This window comes from Hyperoodon ampullatus (assembly GCF_949752795.1).
Source record: "Hyperoodon ampullatus genome assembly, chromosome: 8".
In the NCBI taxonomy this organism is placed as follows: Eukaryota; Metazoa; Chordata; class Mammalia; order Artiodactyla; family Ziphiidae; genus Hyperoodon; species Hyperoodon ampullatus.
Genome location: NC_136921.1, coordinates 73,465,445 through 73,487,729, shown reverse-complemented (window position 1 = coordinate 73,487,729; position 22,285 = coordinate 73,465,445). Strand labels below are relative to the sequence as shown.

At 37.8% G+C, this 22,285-nt stretch overlaps 1 protein-coding gene across 2 annotated transcripts; it reads left to right on the top strand.

Annotated features, from left to right (window-relative positions):
• Positions 1 to 9,973: 9,973 nt before the first annotated feature.
• ERMN (ermin) lies at positions 9,974 to 14,374 on the top strand (the record flags this gene model as incomplete). 2 transcript variants are annotated; one of them, XM_079709795.1, is made up of 3 exons in its annotated part: positions 9,974 to 10,238; positions 10,892 to 10,984; positions 13,851 to 14,374. In XM_079709795.1, 3 exons carry the CDS (start codon positions 9,998 to 10,000, stop codon positions 14,372 to 14,374), a joined length of 858 nt encoding a protein of 285 aa, XP_079565921.1. The 2 variants fall into 2 exon arrangements, with proteins under 2 accessions (XP_079565921.1, XP_079565920.1); XM_079709794.1 differs by having other exon boundaries at positions 9,998 to 10,238; positions 10,952 to 10,984.
• Between the last annotated feature and the right edge of the window lie 7,911 nt (positions 14,375 to 22,285).

Sequence of the window (22,285 nt, the reverse complement as noted above, 5' to 3'; positions counted from 1 at the left end):
AATCACTGACAGCTGACTTTTAAAACTCTCTACATGAAGACTGTATTAGCCAATGTGTATTTTACTGAGAGGTTCTGTCCAGTGAGCAACCAGGAGGGTGAAGATGAGAGCACTGAGCACGGTCTTCTGTGGCACCACAGAGCTGCTTTTATTTCACTTTCTAACTTAAACTCTGCCTGTTTGCCAGTAGGTGGCGTCTTCGAAAGCCATACCACAGTCCTACACTGTGGAAAACCCAACTCTTAGATCCTGAATCCCTAATACTTAATTTAAATAGATAAAAACAGATTTGTAAAAGAAGGACAAGAAAGGGATCCGAGATATATTCATATGAATTTTATATTCAAATGAATTTTATATTCAAATGAATTTTATTGTCACATTCTAATGCCAGAAACCTCTAATGCCAACTCAAATCTTGTGTATATAACATAGACTATGAACTAGGTGGTGTGCTTGCCCCTATAGAAGTACAAAAACAAATCACGCAAAGCCTGCAAGTATCCAACAATATATTAATAAATAGCATTGTTGCTATTATTCGGCTGTCACTACGTACCAAGCACTGTACTGAGTGATCCACATATATTTTGTCACGTAATTTAATCTCAAAAACTCCATGAGGTAGGCATTCTCCAGATGTTCTGAAGTTCTGAAAGTTCCAGACATGGGGGAAAGAATACTCCAAGACATGGAAATGGGAGTCACGTATGGTAACACAGAATACTTCTCTGTGGCAAGGGTAGAAACAAGAACGGGGCAAGTTGGGGTGATCAACCTGGAAAGTAGCTGTATTGTGTTACAAGGAACTGGTACTGAATATGGCAAGCAGCGGAGCAATGGGCCAAAACTGAGTTTCTCTGTGTGTGAATGAACATCTGCTGTGAAGCACATAATGTACTTGGAATTTACAATATTATCATTTGGAGTTGGGAGACAGAGAACTGAAGACTGGAGGTGGGCAACCAGTTAGAAGACTGTTACTACGGTCCACATCAACAATTCCCAGAGCCTACATTTACCTTGCTGTGCAGACACCACAGAGCGAGTGTGCTATTCTTCTCCTACATTTCTCTGAGTCAGATGGCTTCTTTTTATTTATTTAATTTTAATTTATTAATTTATTCATTTATTTTTGGCTGTGTTGGGTCTTTGTTGTTGGGTCTTTGTTGCTGCGCAAGGGCTTTCTCTAGTTGCGGCAAGCGGGGGCTACTCTTCCTTGTGGTGCGCGGCCTTCTCATTGCGTTGGCTTCTCTTGTTGCAGCGCATGGCCTCTAGGTGCACGGGCTTCAATAGTTGTGGCACACGGGCTTCCGTAGTTGTGGCACACGGGCTCAGTAGTTGTGGTTCGCAGGCTCTAGAGCACAGGCTCAGTAGTTGTGGCTCGTGGGCTCTAGGAGCGCAGGCTGCAGTAGTTATGGTGCATGGGCTTAGTTGCTCCATGGCATGTGCGATCTTCCTGGAACAGGACTCGAACCCGTGTCGCCTGCATTGGCAGGTGAATTCTTAACCACTGTGCCACCAGGGAAGTCCCCAGATGGTTTCTGAAGTACATTCCTGTTTGGCTTCAAGTTTCGGGGTGCAGGGGGGTGAATAAGCTAATCAATAAACAGCTTTCAAATCATTGCTCTCCTCATCTAAAGGTCAGAAGAATCTGCACAGCTGTCCAGTGTTCCTCATCTGGATTCAACACAAAGGATTTACAAGAAATTCTAATCTCTCTGCAGATGTATTTCACTTATTGATAGTGTGTGAATTTTTCCTGCTTACCCTGAAACAGTCTTCTGAGCTAAGTTACCAGAGGCATCTTTGAGGAGATTATATTTGTTCATGGTCACATCATATCACCTTTGTACAAAAGCAGAGATGACTTGTTTTTTCTTTTTTTTTCCTGAAGGAAAAATGTGTTTAATTATTTTGTTGCCTTTCTCCTCTGTAAAACAATATGTTGCCTTAAACTCCTAGTGACATTCAAAATAGTTCAGGAGGGATGCTGCTGACAGTGATATGACTTTCATACATCTCTGCTTCCCCTGGAGGAAGATAAAATGCCTTCAAACTACCAAAGAGTGTTATGCAGTTAAAAATATTCTTTCTGTGGTTTTATAAACACCTGCACAAATTCCTTTTATTATCTAACATATATGGAGTGTCCGTGAATAAAGAAAGCATTCTTTCTATTAAAGTGCATCAAGAAAAATCCCACTGTAGGTAAGACAGGATTATTATAATTGCCTGGCTAAAAGCTCTGGAGAGCCCAGCTCATTGGGGACACTCCTTCGTGCATCTAGGAGAGTATACTCTTAAAATTATGGCCAACAGAGTGAAATGATTTCATTCCACAGGGCTTCCCCTTCCTTACCTGTGTGATTGCTCTGCAAGGGTCTCAAACATAATTCATTCTCTACTGCAAGGATTGATGTGTAAGAGAGATCTAGGGGTCAAGGTTTTCATAGTCACCTGCTATTTCATACATTTTTAGGATCAGTTTCTGTACATTTTTAGGATCAGTTTCCACCAAGCCAATGCACTGGAGTATTTGTAGTGGCCACAGGCTGGTGCTCACACACTAATCCCAATTCAAGATAGGAAGGATGAAGCCATGGTACTCACCCAGGTGTGTGTTATTAAATGGAACAGATGCCACCATTGTTTGCAATGACCCTCTACAACAAGTCATTCTAAAGGGTGTCAATGACTGAAGTTTTCCCAGGGACTACAGGAAGGGATAGGACTGAAGCTACATTAGATCTAAATTCCATATATGTGTGTCAGTCTCGGGAGCAGCCCACGCATTGCCTCCTACTGAGTGAAAAAGAGGCTTTCAGTGATCTAATGATACCTATCTCAGAAGTCAAATTTCAGCGTTTGGTTTGTAAAAAAAAAATCTATGCATATGTAGATAAGATAGGTGTGGTCCTGTTCCTTCTTTCTCAGATAACAATAAAAATAATATCTACTCTTCATGGTTCTCTCCTATGTGCCAACCTTGTGCCTGGCACCTTGTACATATTAACTTGTTTTTTACTGTTACATGACAAAGGATGTGTTACCATTCTTATTAATATGAAGGAATGGGCTCAGATAGGTTAAGTGACTTTTCCAAAGCTACATGGCTAGCAGTCACAATAATAGTAACATAACTAAGTAACGATAAAACAATAAAAAAAAAAAAAAGAAACAAGTATGAATGAATATCTGTTATGCCACATGGTGCTAAACAGTTTCCCTGGATTAACACATTTAGTTTTTACAATTCTAGGAGGAATATTATATTAGAATCTATCTTTTACTGATGGGAGATCTGAATCTCTTCAAAAGGTAGGCATCTGCTAATGTCTGGGTTTTGTTTGTTTGTTTGTCCTATAGTCCCTCTCATTGTCTTTGCCCATTTTTCTGCTCAGGAGTGGACACCTATCCCAGGCCTGGCAACTGGAGGATTCTATCCCCCAAGTCACAACAACTGGCTCAGGAGTTAACTCATATCCCAAAGTGGCTCAATGAAGGCCATCCCAGGGACTTGGGCTGGAATTAATGGGAAAGAAATGCTCCTGTTTCATATTAATAATTATCTTGATAATGTAAACTTAGGGTTGCCGGAGAAGTATTTGCTATGACCTTGAGAGAATTTACCTGAGAAACAAGTCAGTATAGAGCAAAGTAGAACAATAAGAGAGAGAGAGAGAGAGAGGGAGAGAAATGAAACTTTCCGGAAGGCAGAATAATTCTCCTTTCTGTGGAATTTGCTTTGAATGGACCATCTTTCATTTTCAACCAGTGAAACATTATATATCAAAGAAATGGACACCAAGAGTGAAAGGTAGATTATAGACTTTAAAATGTGGGATTGGATAACTAGGAGTGATGAGAAGAAACGAGAATTCTCTCATTCCTGATTGTGAAACTGACCATCATTGCTCTAAACTGTCCCCTCAAATCTTGATTAGGACCACTTCCTACTAAAGATTGATTTTTAGAAGACTTGATAGAAAAATATCAGGATGCTTGAGAGTTTGTAATTTTCTTATAGTTTTTAGCAAACTGCTACAGATTCAGTCAAACCTGTACTGATGGACAGATGAGCGAGAAGAAAATACAACCTTATTATGAGAGTATGAGAGGTCTTTTTGGCCAGTAGGAAGCAATCCAAGATGATTAAGATTCAAAAATATATATCCCACAAATAGTTGGAAAATCTGAATTTTCTGCCCCTAGCCAGTCAATGAAAATGAAAGCAGAGAAACAAGAAACTCAGTATATTAGTTTCTTGTTACTGCTGTAACAAATTGTCACAAATTTAATAGCTTAAAGCAGCACAAATTTATTCCCTTTCAGTTCTGGATGTTGGAAGTCTAAAATCAAGGTGCTGGCAGGGTTGTACTCCATTCAGAGGCTTTGTATTCCATTTTCTTGCCCTTTTCAGCTTTTAGAAATTATTCATGTTTCTTACCTCACGATCCCTTCCTTGTATGACTCCAACCTCTTGCCTTCCTGTGACATCTCCTGTGACATTTTCACCTTCTTACCTCTTTTTATTCAGGGCCCTTGTGATTATTACATTGGATTCAATCTGATAATCCAGGATAATCTCCTTATCTCAAAATCCTTAATCTAATCATGTCTGCAAAGTCCCATTTACCCTGTAAGGTAATGATTCACAGGGTATGGGAATTAGGGCTTGGACACCTTTGTGGGGTGGTCATCATCCAGCCTATCACACTCAGCTGGAAATCTTATGGGACCTAGAAAAAAGTTTCACCCAAATACTTCCTAATCGTCACCTTCCTTGGAACAGAGAGAGAAAGGTTACCTGTGACATTGTTTAAATCCTCAGATCCGTAACAAGTGCAAAGCCAATTCTGGACTTTCTAGTGAAATGATCTGTTAAATCCAGAGTTTAAGATTTTTTTGAATTGAGTTTCTGTAATCTGCAACCCAAACATGCCTGATCTGTACACTGGCTCAGGGTCACAAAACAGCAGAGCAAGATTTCATGCCAGGTCATCTGATGACCGAGTCCATCCTCTTGATCATTATAAGGGTCGCTGATAATGCTCATTTGCCCTTTATTTGAGGGGGGGGCCCTCTTAATTCTTGGTTAGTGCTCTCACTCCCACCTGCCTGCCTTGGCCACAGGGATTTACGTTGTGGCTTCTTGTTCAGGGCTACACTCTCTTCTAATCCTCACCAAATTCCTAGCCCGTTTCTTCCAGTACTTTTTAAAATATGGTAAACAGAGACTCACTGAGAAGCTAGGCCCCAGATTCTAGGGCTGCAAAGACATGTATCTTTCCTGGGGTACAAGAAAGACTTGCTCTTTAGAGAGATAACTAACAATCCCCTTCCAACCGACCCCATCTCCAAGACTGGAATGCATACTTTTAGTAAAAAACAGTTGAATTTTTAAATTTTGTTACATTAAATTCTTAAACCTCAAGTGTTACCCACAGACTTCACTACTGGCTGCCTGGAAGACACCATCCTTTGCTTCAAGACCTTATATTGCCCAAATGACAGCTATTGCTTCAAGCTAGGCTTAAATATAAACACAAGGTACGAAGATGGCATAAGGTAATCAACTTAATCTAATTTATGCAAGGTGGTAGGCAATTATTGTTTTTCGAAGTGAGATATGATTACTGATTGATTTTATGATGTTATAATATTTTGTATTTCTGTAACAGTTCACTTTAGCTGGGCTGTCCTGTCAATTTGGAATGTTAGTCCCTTAAGTGAACCAAATCACGTTATCCTGGCTCCTTAGCTGGACCTAATATAGCCTTAACATTAATCATTTGGCATTTGACAAGTGAAATGTGGGTATTTGCATAATGTAATTTTGATACTTTTTAAGTTCCTATGTGAAGATTCTTTCATTATCATATTTTGTTATAGATTTCAGAATGGTTATATTTATATGACATGCTTTACCATTTAGAATAATAACTAGGGAAAAAAATACTCCAGTAAATTCTCTTTTAAAAAGGTCATATTTCATGCAGTGAAGATTATGCAATGGTATTTTTGAATTGAATGCAAATTCAAACACACTTTACAAATTGTAGGTTGTTACAGTCAATGGGTGACAACATACCTCTTAATGGATAAAATGCCCTGTGTTTTATTTGGTTGTTAGACTCATTTTGGAGCTAAATGGTTTTTGTGTTGCCGTCTATTTGTAGGAAAACTTATACATGTTACAAAACATTTTACCTGGCTTTTTATAGAAGTGAACACGCTGGTTAGCCGAGGCTGATAGAAGTCTGGATCATTTTTCTATATTTCTAAATCTGAAATATTTCTAATGCCAAAAAAAAAAAAAAGTCAAAGCAAGGCATTAGAAAAAAGATAATCCTCCCCCCACCCCCAAATTTTAATCCCCATAAAAACTAAGCTATAGGTACATGTTGCAAGTTGCTATATGGTCATAGTAATCTAAGAGTAAGAGAGAGAAACAAAATTTTGCTGTGTCCCTGAAGTGCTTGGCAGTCTCGAGGGAACTGACAGATGTTGGAGACAGGATTTCAAAGCTAATGTGAGCGCTTCTACATTTTTATGTTTATTGCTGGGCATTCGGTTGAATTAGTACTATTTCCTGCCCTTCTGGATCTCACAATCTAGTATGTCCCCATACTTTCCTAGCTTTGGTGTTAGTCTCTGCATCCTCCCATCTAATCCCCCCTATATTTTCTTCTTGCCCTAGATCTGGACTGACCTGGCCCTGAAGCTCCAGGTTCTGATTTTTGAATTAAGAGAATAGCTCTGTTATTTCTGATGGGAGGGAAACTCCCTGACCCTCCCAACCCTGTCCTCAGCAGCTGGGGTGTCTGTCTTGGGAAGTCCTTGATGACACCTCAGGCCTTCTGTTGCCCTTTCCTGGCTAGAGTTACTTCTGCTGCCTAGACGGTTAATTCATCAGGCTGGAGCCCAGTGGGTTCTCTGGCCCAAGGAAACATTAGCACCCCGACCAGATGGCTCTTGGCTTCATCTAAGCTGCAAACTCTCTCAACAGTAGGTTTACTAGCTGTGTGACCTTCAGCAAGTTTCTTAATCTCTCTGTGTTTAATTTTTCTATTCTGCAAAATGAGGCTAATAATAGCACCTTCCTTACCCTGCTGTTTTGAAGATCAAATGTGTTACTATTTGTGAAGCATTTGAACAGTGCCTAACATGTAATAAATCCTATATGAAAGTTTGTAAAACGAACAAACAAACAAACAAATGAAGAGCATTAGGATATGCCACTCCAAAATATGTCTCTTTGGCATAAAGATTATTTTGAGCTAATTATTTTTGAGAAACTGCAGACACTGGAGAAGCTCAGAAAATAGAAAGTTATCTTTTGTAAGGGAAATTGACACTTATAAAGGAGATCAACCTTTGTAAGGGTGTCTCCCTCTCTGTACCAGGAAGAGAAGGATAACTCTAAAACATAACAGAATCTTGTCAATGGAGAAGGCAGCCACTTAAATCTGCATAACATACCATACCCTTGTTTACTGTGCTTTTCCTGGAAACCTCTAACTGGCCTCCTCTGTTCCACCCCCAGCACACACCTTTCTCTTTTGTCTTTAGCTGGAGATGATATTTATGGGAGTGGCTTAGGCCATCTTAGGGAGTTACTAGGTTTTCCTGGGTCTCTCCTATGTATACATGAGGCATATTTGTTAAATTAATTAGACAAGGAGGCCATTGGACTAATGTGGCTCTAGTGTCTGGTGGCCTCCATAAGCAAACCAAAATAAAAGCCTAGGGCTTCCCTGGTGGCGCAGTGGTTGAGAGTCCGCCTGCCGATGCAGGGGACACGGGTTCGTGCCCCGGTTCGGGAGGATCCCACATGCCGCGGAGCGGCTGGGCCCGTGGGCCATGGCCGCTGAGCCTGCGCGTCTGGAGCCCGTGCTCCGCAACGGGAGAGGCCACAACAGTGAGAAGCCCACGTACCGCAAAAACAAAACAAAACAAAAGCCTATATATTCCTCACGCTTCCGAAATCAAAATGCTAAGGACAGCCAGTCACAAACAGCCAACTAGGTTTTAAGCTGTAGTCAGTCAGTAATTTCCTTACTTTGTTTCTGCCTTTTCTCTATAAAAGTCTCCCCATTTCCTGTCCCATATAGAGCTCCTAGCCACTTCCGGTTTAACATTACCCAGTTAGAATGGATTTTTGCTCAAAAAAACCTCTTAAAAATTTTAATATACGTCAATTTACCTTTTAACAACATATTAATAAATGTCTGTTCCCTTTTCTCTTGTTAATCTATCTTTTATTACAGGGATCTTAGACAAGAACTCAGAAGAAGGTAGAGGGAAAGTTAATTTTCCTCCTGTGCAGAAACAAACAAACAAATAATCAGTGTGTTGGGTAGAGAAGAGTTAGTGATGACAAGGGAGAGAATTCTAGGATCATAGAGATATCCTCCAAGTATATGGGGAAAGGGGATGAGACCAGAGTGCCTTGTATTTGTCATCCCTGATATAGACCCTAATGCATTCAGCCCTAGACACAGTTTTAAAGATGATAAATGTGCAATTACTCTCAAACCTCTATTCTTCTTCCCTTTAGAAAAGATCTTAAATGTATTCTCTAGGGAGTAACATTTATTCATTTATTCAACAGTAATTTTTTTTCTCTATTCAGTACCTACTTATTTCAAGCCAGATGCTACATGCTTACTTACTACATGTAAGTAAGTTAACCATGGTCCCTGCCCATATAAGGCTTAGATTCTAGTTGGTGAGAGACATTATGCAGATAACTGTGCAATTACTTATTTAATCACAACTGTGAAAAGCACTCTGAAGGACAAAGGTAATGTGTAACAGGAGTCCCATCCTAATCCTGTGGGTCAGGGAAAGTGTCTTTAAAGAAATGGTATTTCAGAGGAGCTGGTTAGGCCAGGGGTTTGGCCTTGAGGAAGAGAAGGGCGTTCCAAGCTGCGGGAGCAGCATGGGCAAAGGCTCTGGAATCATTTTGCACTAGATGAGATTCAACAAAGAAAAGAATTAATGTCTTACTTTAAGAAGGAAGGAATGGTAGGTGGCAGATGTTTTATATAATCACCTGTTTCCCACAAAGGCAGACAGTGTTGGTGCCTTATAATTTTACCAGCACCATGAAACAACAGTAGGGAATATTGAAAATAATTCTGATTGGAGGAAGGGAAGATTTCATGGAGGCAATTATACTAGGGTTTTACAGGATGGGTTGAGCTACAATAGACATGAATAAACTAGAGGATAAGAAGCTATAGACCAAATACATCACTGAAATGTAAAATTTTTGATATTAGCAAGACGGCAGAATTTATGCTTGTATTTTCTTAGATCTACTTCTCTGGGCTCCCGAAAGGATACCATGGAATCTGCTGCCAGAGCCACTTACAATAAAGTTGTCCTGTTTACAGGTTTTTGATAAGCTGTTTTTATTCTTTAATAAATAAGAAAAGAGGCCATTGTCCTTTACAAAATAGCTGAGGTTGTACTTGAACAAAATCTGTTTGGAAATGTTAAGCTGGTTACACAGAACTAATATGCCTCAAGGTGGTCATTCTCTCTGGATTAAAGCTGTGGAACAATTGTGGCTCCTGTTACAAGGAAAATGACAAAGGGCCATTATGAAAAGGGACAAAAATCTCTGTTCCCAGAGGGGGACTGACAAGCTGAAAGTCCCCCTGTACATGCCAACACAAAAGGCTGATTGCCTCAGATTGTTTGTTTATGTAAATCAAAAGGCTGCCATTAACTCTGCAAGTGGGACTGCTGAGCAACAAAGAAGGTGGTGATTGGCCAGATTCTTGCTCATGGGTTGGTGGCAAATCTGACAAATTCTATTACTTTTGTGCTATGCTCTATCTGCACACCTTCAGGAAAAGAAGCTTGTTATTATGCACTAAAGGAAGTCATTTGTGTCCTTAGAGTAAGAGCTGGATTTGAAGGCAAGAGAACGTATCAAGGATCTTCCCCAAAGCTCTCTCCAAGTCGGACTCAACTGTACATCATGACAGACGTTCCAGTGACATTCAGTCAGGTTGAGTGTAATGGGGATACACCCCCTGAAAACGGTCAACAAAAAATCACTAAAATCATGGAAGAAGCCAGTGATATGGATGGCACCCCACCATACTGCAGGGTAGAATCTAGTCTTGAAGATGAACCCAGGGAAGGCAATCAGAAGAAAAGTGAAAAATTACAAGAGAACATACTGCTCAACTCGTCCATGGATGAGAAGATTCTAAAAGGTAAAGCATTTTCCTTTTCTATAATTTGCTTGATTTGATTTGTAAACTCACTCAGGAATCTTTGGATGAAGTGTTATGACAGGAATAAGCTGCACATCCTCCCACCCTTGCCCCTGCCCAAGTGCAGTCCCTTATCCTATGGGGGCTGCAGAGCATAAGGACTAAATCTCTGCCCTGGGTCAAATCCAGGCTCATTTATTTGATAGCTCTGTGACCCTAGACAAATCTCTTGGCTTCCCGAAGCCTTGGTTTTCTCATTAGAAGAAGGCAGAATAATAGTTCTGATATTTGTACAGTTGTTGTGAAAATTACTGTTGGTTAAATGTTAACTACTGTTATTTATTATTATATGGACAGCACCATTATTATTCAGTCAGAAGGAATTCATAAATTCAACTTTTCTTTCTAAATCTACCTGAAAGTGTCTGAATTCGTGGTACTATAAACTTATATAGACATTAAAGGAGAGGTTATCGTTATGTTCATAAATAAAAGGAATCAGTGAAAAAATGAGTTTGAAGAATGAAATGGTTATTTTTAGTGACCACAAAAATCAAAGACATCTACCTTGTTAGAGTCTTAGTTGGTAATTTATTTATCTTAGACTACTTAAATGTTAAAATATTAATCTTGTGGGGGGGTTTTCTTCCCAGAAAAACCAGAAGAGGATCTCTATATTGTTCATAAGGCCATCACAGATCTTTCTCTCCAAGAAACAAGTGTCAATGAAATGACATTCAGAGAAGGTAAGAGGAACTTCCATTTCGTACACAGAAATTGTTTGATGGAATGTGGAAGACAGTTTTTGCATGGGATGTTACGTGAGTGTGGTATTGAAAAACCAATCCAGGTAATGCTTTCAAAAACTCAAAGCTGCTATAGGCAGATAAGGGAGTCTGGATTTATCTGTGGGTTCCACCTTAGAAAGCATTACACACTCTTCAAGACTGGGACTGCATGGATCGGTATAACTGATTGGCATGCTTTGACCTGATGATATGATATCTACGTCTTAATAAGTTAGTCTACTAAATAAACCTTTCCTTTTGATTAAGTGTCTTCAAATCTGTGCCAGGCACCTTGCAAGATGTAAACATTTCAAAAATGGGTTTATCTTAAAAGTTTACCATTGGTGGCATACTGTTTAAAATAATCTTATAAATTTATTGGATCTATAGGAAAATTCTAGGCCTCTGCTGTAAGCACAAAATGGTTACCTAATTCTTGTCAAAGAAATCTTCCAGGTGAAGAAGTTAATTTTAATTGTGTTCTTTCAGAAAAATGGGAGAATAAAAACAACATTGATTTTTAAATGACTATATTATTTTTCAAATAAACTCAAGAGTCTAAGAGACACAAAATCTTTCAGACTTCTAAGGAGACACCTACATTCAAACAATTTCAAAATAAAGTGGAAGATAAAAATCTATCAATTAATCATTCATATCCTCTCTTGCAGCCATAAACATCTTATCTCAAAGTTGAAGTAGACCTAAGTGATTTAGCTTAGTTAGCTTAGTTAGGACCTTAACAAGTAAAACATTGAAGAGATTATTGGTTGAAATATTAGAACATCACACAAAATAGTAGATGCCTAGGAGGATAAGGTTGTTGGCAGTTTCCTGGGTTTGTCCCCTTTGCCTGGACACCTCTCAGACTGTCTGCTGACTACATATGGTGGTCCACTGTGTGGTCATTCGAAGAAGAATGTAGTAAGCAACAGTCACTGTCAAGCTCTTACATTATCACAGATAATTTATAAGACCTAAACCCCATGAAATGGACTAAATAACCTCTCACCCTAACCCTTCTACTGCCAATGAACAAGCAAATTCTGAGAGGCAGGGATCTCAACCTTTCAACTAGAGCCCCTTTCAAATTTCTGATCAGAAAGTCACTGGAGACAATAGTTTTCTATGATCTTTCATTTCTTTTAAATAAAGAATAAAAGCAGTCTGGATTTTTAAAGTGGATGGTCTCAGGGTGAGTTTTTCCCTGCATGAATCCTTTCGTGTTTGGTGGAACACGGTCCTCCTGTAGGGTTAGAAGGACACATTTTGGTGTTTTTTATTTTCACAGTGGCAAACAGCTATAAAGTCCCCAAAGAGAATACTCCTGAGTTGAAAAATAGGAAGATGTTAAAAATGCTTAGAAAGAATTATAATTTAAAGTCAAGAAGTAATTTCATGCATGACAACTCCATGCCCAAGTCATGAATATGAGCAAAAAGATCAGCTTCTTTGGTTCTTATGGAAAAGAAGAAAACAAAACAAAGCTTAAAATTATAGCAAACATTCTAATACATATTTATTTATGATGTAAAAAACACTGACTGGATGCCAGTGGCCTGATAGGAGCTGTGCACAGCTAATGAGGAGAGATGAACCACCTCCACTTCTATCTCTTTGTGTAAGTTTACAATCTGATTCCTATAGTTGGGAAAACAAAATGAGAAGAGAATGAAAAATCTCTGATGGAAATGGACTTGTCAACATCTTTCAGTGAAAATAGGAAATTGTGGAGGAGAAGGGCAAAGAAGAACAGTGCCTCTCGCTTTATATAAAGACTGTTATGGTGTTGAAAGGGAATAGTGAACACAACCCTGAGTCATGTGCACTGCAGGCTGAAGCTTCCCACAGAAGTCCTTCAGGGCTGAAAGCTCTGAGAACAACCTCTACTCTCCTATTATTAATTCATTTTTTCATGCTCAATAAATATTATTGAGGATATGCTGATAGGATGTGTTTGAAAAGTGAAATTTGCCATGAATTAAATGAGCCTCTTAAAAGTCACTGCATGGTACCAAATCAGTTAATTAGTTGTCGGTTAAGGACATGTCGAAAATAATAGGCTAACCTAACACTATGTAGATATGACCTCAACATGATTTTTAAATCTTGACTCACTAGAAATCAGTGGCAGATCTTAGGCTATATAGTGTGTCCTTTCGTGGACTTGATGCATCCATTAGCCCAGCACATGACTCTTGGCCATCTGTACTCCTCCTCCATAGCCGGTACTTTAGGACATGAGAACTCTGAGAAGCATGGTGGTAAACACTGAATTTGCTGCTCTGAGTGTGACCAGTCACTGGCAGTCATTATTTCATTATTTTTACTGTTGGAAGAAAGCCTTTTTTCTAATTTTCCTTGAGGAGTGTGTGTGTGTGTGTGTGTGTGTGTGTGTGTGTGTGTGTGTGTGTTTGTAGGAGCTAGGCCCAAATATTTTTTAATATATTCACATATCCACTCATGACAGGCTAGACAGGATTTTTAAAAGTGTGTCTCAGGGAATACCAGTATCACTAGATACAGTAGTCCACAACAAAAATGCTCCATAGTCAAATGAGGTTGGGCTGCTGGATGCTAATATTCATTAGTATTTTAAAGGCTTGGATAAATTCTGAAGAGGCTTACTTAATTGTGTTTAATGCAGTGTTTTCCAAGCTAATTTGATGGTGTAGCCTATCTTTTTGTGTAAAACATATTAATAACCCACAAAACAATATCCCATAAAATTTTGGTGGAAATGATTGTCCAGAAATATAATCTGGAGAATCTGTGGTATTTTGAAATCTCTACACATCTCAATTACCAATTGATTTTGCTACAGGACATCAGTGGGAGAAGATTCCTTTGAGCAGCAGTAACCAAGAACTAAGTAGACGAAAGGAAAGGATTGCTGAACAGCCTTTAGGAGAGAGAGAAGATGAGGATCTGAAGAACAAAACTCAACATCAGGCAGTGGAAATTGAATGGTTAGGATTTCGGAAACCTAGCCAAGCTGGTGTGTTACATTCTAAGCATGATGAGGAGCAAGAGGTTTGGGGTGAAGAAATTAATAATGATGATGATGATGATTGCAGGGATGATGAAGATGAAGTTCGAGTGATAGAATTTAAGAAAAAAAATGAAGAGGGTTCTCAGTTAAAAGAGGAAGGCGATGCAAGTGAGGACTCCCCACTGAGCAGCCCCAGTTCTCAACCTGTCACACCTGATGAGCAGCCAACCTTTGGGAAGAAGGGTGATATTTCCAGAAATGCTTATTCAAGATACAATACGATATCCTATCGGAAGATCAGAAAGGGGAACACCAAGCAAAGAATTGATGAATTCGAGTCTATGATGCATTTATAAACTAACTGGAACTGAGAAGTTCTCATGCCCACTAAAGCAAAAGCTAATTCTATTTTCCTGAGATGCATCTTTGTATGCCTTGAGTCATCCCCTATAAAGAAATGGAAGCTTAGTCTCTGTTTCACTGTAGAATAATGTGGAAATAACCCTAGGCAAAACTCAGTCTGGTAACCTCAAATCAAAAAGCTTTAGATTCATTCTTGGACATTTGCTTTTTAAATCCTCACTAATATAGCCTGTGTGCTAAGCACCAAACGGTTTGACTTGAAAAGTAGCAATGCTGGGAAATGTAGTCATCAAATGAAAGAGGACTATTTGAAATGAAATGTATTTCTTTTGGTGTCTTTCTTCCTGTACACTGAGGGTGATAGAAAGTCTGGTATCAAATCTCTCTTTCCTTAAAACATGGTTTTATAGACTCTGGCAATAAACTTTCCAAAATACTTTGCTTTTCCTATTATCTTCAGATTTTAAGTTGTTTTCCTTGGCATGTACAGAGTGAAATTCTGTATAGGCTGCCTTCCTAGGTGTTACCATTCACTGAATTTTCTCACTAGAGGGGCTGAGCAATTGTCAGTCAGGAAAATTCTGTTTACTAAATGTTGGCTTTATGTTCTCAAGATGAATTAAATCCATTGTGAGATTGCCACAGGGAGGGGCTGGAAGATTGGTGGGCAATTGACTAAAGAGTTATATCAGATAGATTATTTCTGAGACTGAAAATAAAATCTTGTCTAGCACAGTTAATGTCATTAAACATGAAAATGACAGCTTTAGCACAATTTTAAGAAAATACCCCTCTCTATTACTACACTTTCTCCTATTAAGAGTATCTCAGAATAATTTTCTTTCCTTAGAAACCTGAGACAACTCTAGTCATAACTGTACTAGTTACTATGAAAATGGAAATAATTATCTTAGAATATTTTCAAAGTAGAGTGTGAGCATGTATTTTTAGAGAGAAAGCTCTGATGGTTGTTGGGAATATATAATTTACTGGACCTCAGCCCAAATCAAGATGCTTAAAATTGTACTTGTGAAGCTTCACTCAAACCAGTGTGTCAAATAATGTATTGAATATTTATGAAAAGGGAGAGTCTATATTTATATTCTTAGATAGTTCCATAATTTTTCATTTCATGCTTCTATATATATTATCCTGAGCTTTCTGTCACCACAGATAAAGGCATTTCTTTTGGCCCTAGAAATAAAAAGACAATTCCTTATTGTCTGGATGTAATACAGTCTTCATTGTACTATTCAACCCTTTGTTTATTTATTTTTCATTTTGTGAAAAACCCTGGGTTAGCCCTTCTCAGATTATTGCTTATTTATGTGTAACAAATCCCACACATTCTAAAGGCACTTTCTTTAATTCTTTATTATCATATAATATGTTTCCATGGTATCATATACTATTATATAGTGTTTATGAGACTCAATTTTGAATTTTTTCCTTTTATTCTTTCAAACAGATACTTCACAACCTGACCGTATAAAAGTCTGTCACGCTTAATCTATGGAATCTATACATTTCATTCTCGACAATGCAAGTTTTCAGAATAAAGACAGGGAAATCAGTTTTTTATTGACAAATTTAGGTAGAAGATTGATGCACTAGGACAATTACCTGTTTATTTAGAGCCTCTAAATCTTTTCACTTGGACAAGCTATTTGCTTTTTGGATTACTGTTGACCCCTACTATTTTCTACTTAACTTCAAAGCACAGTATTGTGTTATCCATCATGGAACAGGACCATATTCTTAACCTACCATCAACAGAGCCTGGATTTTGAATTATTCCAGCAGAGGCAGCCAATTCCTGTGGAACTTGAGTGAAGTGGGAGGTCTGTGGTCATTTGATGTGGCCAAGCAACTAGCTCTAATCGGGCTCCAAAATATAGTAACCCTGGCCCTTTTAGTTTTGTGCTCTTACCAGATGATTAACCAACTATGAAAGATTTTATCAACAAGACTATTTCAGGGTATGTTCAATGAGTAAATGCTTAATGCTCATGAATGAGGCAATGTAGTTGCAGAAGAGTACTGAAACTATTATTTGGCATTAGTGCCCATTGCCCTATTCTTCCATCTTACACTAAGGCCACAGAGCTTAGTGACTGTAAGTATATAATGGTGATGGGTGGCTGTTTGATTCTTGTAACCTAAGAAAGACAAGGGTCTGGTTCAAATCTCATGGGGGATACTTAACATATTTGAAAAGCATATGGGACACATTAAGAACACAAATTGGTAACTACACATGAAGGTTTACTGCTTTTGTGCTTCAAGGTTCAGGAATAGAAGAAGGACTCTGGTACCTGGTAGGAGGGAGAATTGACCTACTGTGAGAATGCTGATATTTCTTACATGACTTTTTATTTTCCTTAGATCCTGGGTGAACAGGAAGTAATAACAACTCTATTTCTCTGTCAATATAAAACTTAACCCTTCATATAATGCTACCTTTGAAGATACAGAATATATCAGACTCTATCTATCTACCTATTAACAGTTTAAATAAAGAACTGTGTTTGACTTGCTCTCAATAAAAGTCTGTGTCCTTGTTTTTGGTGCCTAGATTTTATTTTATTTATTTATTTATTTTTGTGGTACGCGGGCCTCTCACTGTTGTGGCCTCTCCCGTTGCGGAGCACAGGCTCCGGACGCGCAGGCTCAGTGGCCATGGCTCACGGGCCCAGCCTCTCCGCGGCATGTGGGATCTTCCCGGACCGGGGCACGAACCCGTGTTCCCTGCATCGGCAGGCGGACTCTCAACCACTGCGCCACCAGGGAAGCCCTAGATTTTATTTTTTTTTAATCTGCCTTTTAAAATTTAAAAGAACCCTTGCATATTAGCAGCTATTGAAACCATCAATAAATACCATTTCAGAAATCAAGAGAACACCTCATTTTAATTCATTTGCATTATTTATTTCAAAAAGGTCTTAAAATGCTTGTATATGAAATTGTAAAAAGAATTTCTGATGGATAGATATGTAATGTTCTTGAGACATTTCTATTATTTTTACAGGAAATGAACTATTGTTTTAGATACATCTTAATTCCAACAACTTGAAAAATATATATATCTTTGTAGTCATTAAGGTAATACATTGCTGTAAACTATGCTGACACCTTTATAGTAATTGTTTCTACATATTTACATGGTGGAGTACTTTTGGCACACTTTCAAATGGAGAACAGACATTTGAGTTTTTCAAAATGATAGGAAAAACATTTGAAATAAGTAATAATAGAGAATTATGGAAAAAGATGAAACACCAGCATATCATGAAGAAATATGGCCATATGAGAAAGGCACTACTTCTTTTAAAGCCTAAACTTTCATTCCTCTATAAAAACAAGAGGGCTATAAAAAGTAATGTCAAAAGTTACAGCAAACATTTGTCCATATTAAAATATCAGACAGTAACATAATAAATATGAATACCAAAACATGTACACAGTTCATGAAGAACACAAGGTAAGTAGAACATACAATTGACATAAACACAATGACATGGGTAGTAATGAGCAGTGGAAATCACCCAGATACGTGGCAAACTACAAAATCAAAGCGTTTTGTAATTAACTGCCAGCTTGGATGAGTTTTGGTTATGAATTTGGAAAGTAATTTTTACTTAGAAACTTAAAATTACATGTTTGATTTCTTCTTTATAATAAATTTGGTTGGTCAGAGGCAGAAAATCTGGGTATCTAAAAATGTTCAAATTTATTCCAAATTCCTTTCTACTCCATAGTTTCAATCTAGTTTTTCCACTAACAAATATTTTTAGGTAATCCATAACAAATTCACAAATTTAACCTTTGCCTTCTCTTGTTTTTATGCCCAGCTCTTATAGCTAATATGTATAAAACTAGCAACATTTGGGCAGTTGTTTGAAGGAGAAGAATTAACGCATGTGCATAAATCTAAACTGAATAACAAGCATCCTGATAATTTAGAGTTTGGTTACTCCTTTCAGGTCTGGAAAAAAAATACCCAGAGTGAAAATCTGTGTGAGATACTTTTGTCCAGAAGGCCAGATGCAGATGAAGCTATGCACTTAAGAGAGACTTAAAAACATCCCAAAACTGTTCTTAATTTTTCTTTGTTAGTTAAAACTCTTGGTTTTACTTTCAATTCAAAGCATAAAATATAGAAACATACCCATAGCCATATATATATGTTTTAGTTTCAACAGCTAATATAAAGACTTTGTATAGATATTTATAACCTATATCCTTGAACTGGGAAAACCTATCAGTCAATAACAAAATAGAAAGTCCCAGTTTTCAAAGAAACTATTTGTTACTTATTTGATGGCAACTGTCGTCATTAGAAACTCAGCATATTAGAAGTTGCTCTATTTGCTGGAAAATGAGATTTTTGTGTTTTTGCAAAGCAAAGATTCACATAAACTTGAAAAGCGACCCTAACTGTAGTGATAATTATTAGTTGACCCATTAGGTTGAAAACAGAGGCATTAAATCTTAGTGCGATGGTATTTTTTTCCTTTTTTTTAGGCACGGACAACACCAACACCTGAAATTCCATACATTAAACCTCATCAGGAGTAGATAATACTTTACATGGCTTATTCAAACCTGACCATGGAATGGCTATTTGCCAAAAATAAATATTTTTGTACATTAACTGTGGTTAGTGTTCCTTTTCTCATTTCAAGGCATCTTGGCTTGTAGCAGTTGTTGAGTAAACTTATGCAAAGGTTGTTGTAAAAGCATTATGGTGACAATCTACACATTGGAATGAAAGCTACACGACTTGGTTTTTTGTTTTAAATTAAAGGACTCCAATTTTTCACTTTCTATCTCTGTTCAAATTGAGCAATTTGTCAGCTTTGATTAATGGTTGGGGGAACAAAGAGTTGGTAATACCATTCACAGAGAAGCAATCTCTCTATGTCCACTTCTCCCTCTCATACTTGTTCTAGGAAATGGAAAGGAATATGTCCTGCATGAAGTCAAGGAGATAGACCACTGCGAAGTGTATGAGGATAACTGTCCTTAAGTCTACACTTCAATTGTTTAACAGAGAGGGGTGCAGCCTCTATTTCCTGTCTGTACAACATGCAAGAGAGAGACCAAAGAGGTGTGACTCTATACCAAGGGATTTTAACTAAGCCCACCTGAGTTGTCTGTCCTACTTACAGAAGAAATAGAAAGAGGAGGAGAAGGAGGGGGAGGAGAAGGAGGAAGAGGAGGAGGAGGAGAAGAAGAAGAAGAGGAGGAGGAAGAGGAGAAGAATCAAAGAATCACAGCAGCATGGTTTAGTGAAAGAGGCTCACCTTTTTTTTTTCGAGCCCAATAAAATGGAATCTGGGTTTTAACTCTCACTAGTGGGATGACTTTAGACAATCCCTCTCAGCCATCCTCGTCTGCCTAATGAGGAGAATGAAACTCCCTTCACTGAGTTGCACACAATAGTGAGATCGGGCACAAACAGTGCCTAGCACATAGTAGGTACTCAAAGGTACTTAGTCCCACTTCTTTTCTCTTTACTCCTTGTAATTTCCTTGTTTTTATCCAAGCTCTTGGGGCTTTCTTTTGGGACAGGATTTCTTTTCTATGTTTGAATGTGAAAGTTAAAGATGTTACAACAAATAAAGATGGTACTATCTGGTGCACCTCAACTCCATTCTCTTGCATGAGAGACCCTTGAAAATCATTCTAAGCCATTCATGAAATTAAGGTTGACTGGAAAAATTGAATTCCTATACACCATAACTAGTATCTTTGCTCCTCTACAGTTCCTAAGGCAATCCTAGAGGCAAGGTGTTAATATATAAGAAAGTATTTCCAAATTAGTGTTCAAAGCTAATGATACATTTTGATCATAGTACATGGCGGTTTTTGCCCTTGTGAATGACAGTTGATTAAATGTTGGCAAGAAGAATTGAGCAAATTTGAGGCTGGTGTTAAAACACAGTTGTATCAACAACAGCTGTGTAATCCTTCAAGAGAGTAGGGTAGAATCTCTGGGTAACTGTTGAAAACAAGAAAAGAACTGTGCAAGCTGGAAGGCTCAGAAGCACTCAGATGGTTTGGTAAATTAGTCTTTGATCAAATAAGTCCTGTAAAATATTATCAACTATGTTTGTGTTCAAGGTAACAAGATGCAGAGACATTTTTTTTAAAGAAAAGGCAATAACTTAAGCTAATCCAGGGAAAACTCTGAAGTCCCCAAGAACAGAGCCCCCTATTGAAGAACTTGGGGCTAATTAAGACCCTAATGTGTCCCAGCCAAGGGTTTATCTTTAGAAGTACCAGAAGACCTAGAGGCATTTATACTTTTATAAAGGTCTTCTGAAAACAAAAATTAGAGGGCAATGTTTAAAAGAATGTTGGTAGTAGATTTCACAATTAGTCAATACTCTTACAGTTAGGTCCATAAGATTCCTAACTACTGCTTAGTTCCTTGCTTCTAAGAGTAGTTGAGCAAAAACATGGTAAAAGCTGTTTTTAAAATTCTACCCAAGAACAAATATGTGATGTATGAAAACAGTTCTTTGTTTTATTGACAATATGGATCCAAATATAGCTTCACATAATAAGTATGTCAAGGTAAAGCCAGGAAGAGCATACACTGAACAGACCACAGAAGGTTCTTTTGAGCAAAAACATTCAAATTTCTTCAGCTGGTATACCCAAAGGTAAGTGTATTGAAAACATAATTCATCTTTTCGTGAACAGAGTTGACATTTTTGGTGGAAACTCTTTTTGAATAAAAAGAGATTCTTTAGACTGGCAGAAAACCTTTCAACATTTTTCATTCACACAGAGCATTGCATGAGGCATCCAGCATATTTAGTTTGGTCAGCAACTCAGTCCTTTGGCAACTGACTTGTGTTTTATCCCTCACATGGCTCTGTTTTGAAAATAATTATCTCATTTTCTAGTCATTTTCTTATCTCATCTGCAATGTCAATTATTTACATAAAACATCTTAAATATGTTGCAAATACGTAAAACTATTTCCCCTTCCAACTCTTAGTTATTGTTTTGCTTTTGTGTAATTAATTGGGAGTTAAAATTTAAACAGGAAATCAGAACTAAAGATGCCCAGTTTTACCATCAGCTCAACAGCACAGGTTTGTTTGTTTGTTTTTTTATTTTAATATTAACAAGAATATAGCATGATTGACCTCCAGAGACCCAACTCTAACAAAAAAAATTATGTATATCTTTCTTAAGAATGTTGTGGAGGAGATTTGGCTAAGCTAGTGGCCCTGTCTCTGGAGATCCAAATTCTAATCCTGATTCTCTCACTAACTGGCCTGGGATTTTTGGACAGGCCATCTGCCTTACCAAAATGAATGCAAAGGATATTAGGATTTCTAAGATATCTGCCAGTATGCCTAAGTATTGTCATACCTAAGATTATGTGCTCAATTTGGATCAAAGAAATATTGGAATTTTCCCCAAATTTATCAGTGTTATCTTTAGGTCCACATCTAGGACTTTATTCTTTCCCCCCCCCCCAATAGAGGTGCCAAATCCCCTTCCGTATTTGGACAAGTCTCGGACAATTTTTTCTTAACTCTCTTCCTAACTGTTTTTAGCTCATTCTCTTTCCCTTTCTTTGTTTCCCTCACTTTATTTCTACCTTGAAATCTTTTAGAGCCCATTTTTAGCATTCTTCATCCCTGTGACTACTGCTGAATCTAAAGTAGTATTTTCACATAAAAGAACTTTAATATTTTTCCGTGCTCTATTTCTGCTTTATTCATTTCAACTCCTCTTATTTGGTCCTACATTAGAGTAGGTTCAATGATTAAATGTATTTTTGGTTACTGCGGTGTGCTGTGACCCAGCCTCTATTTCTTTGCATTTTTTTCTTTCTTTTTTAATATCCACATGAGTCTAGAAGTTAGTATGAGTCTAGT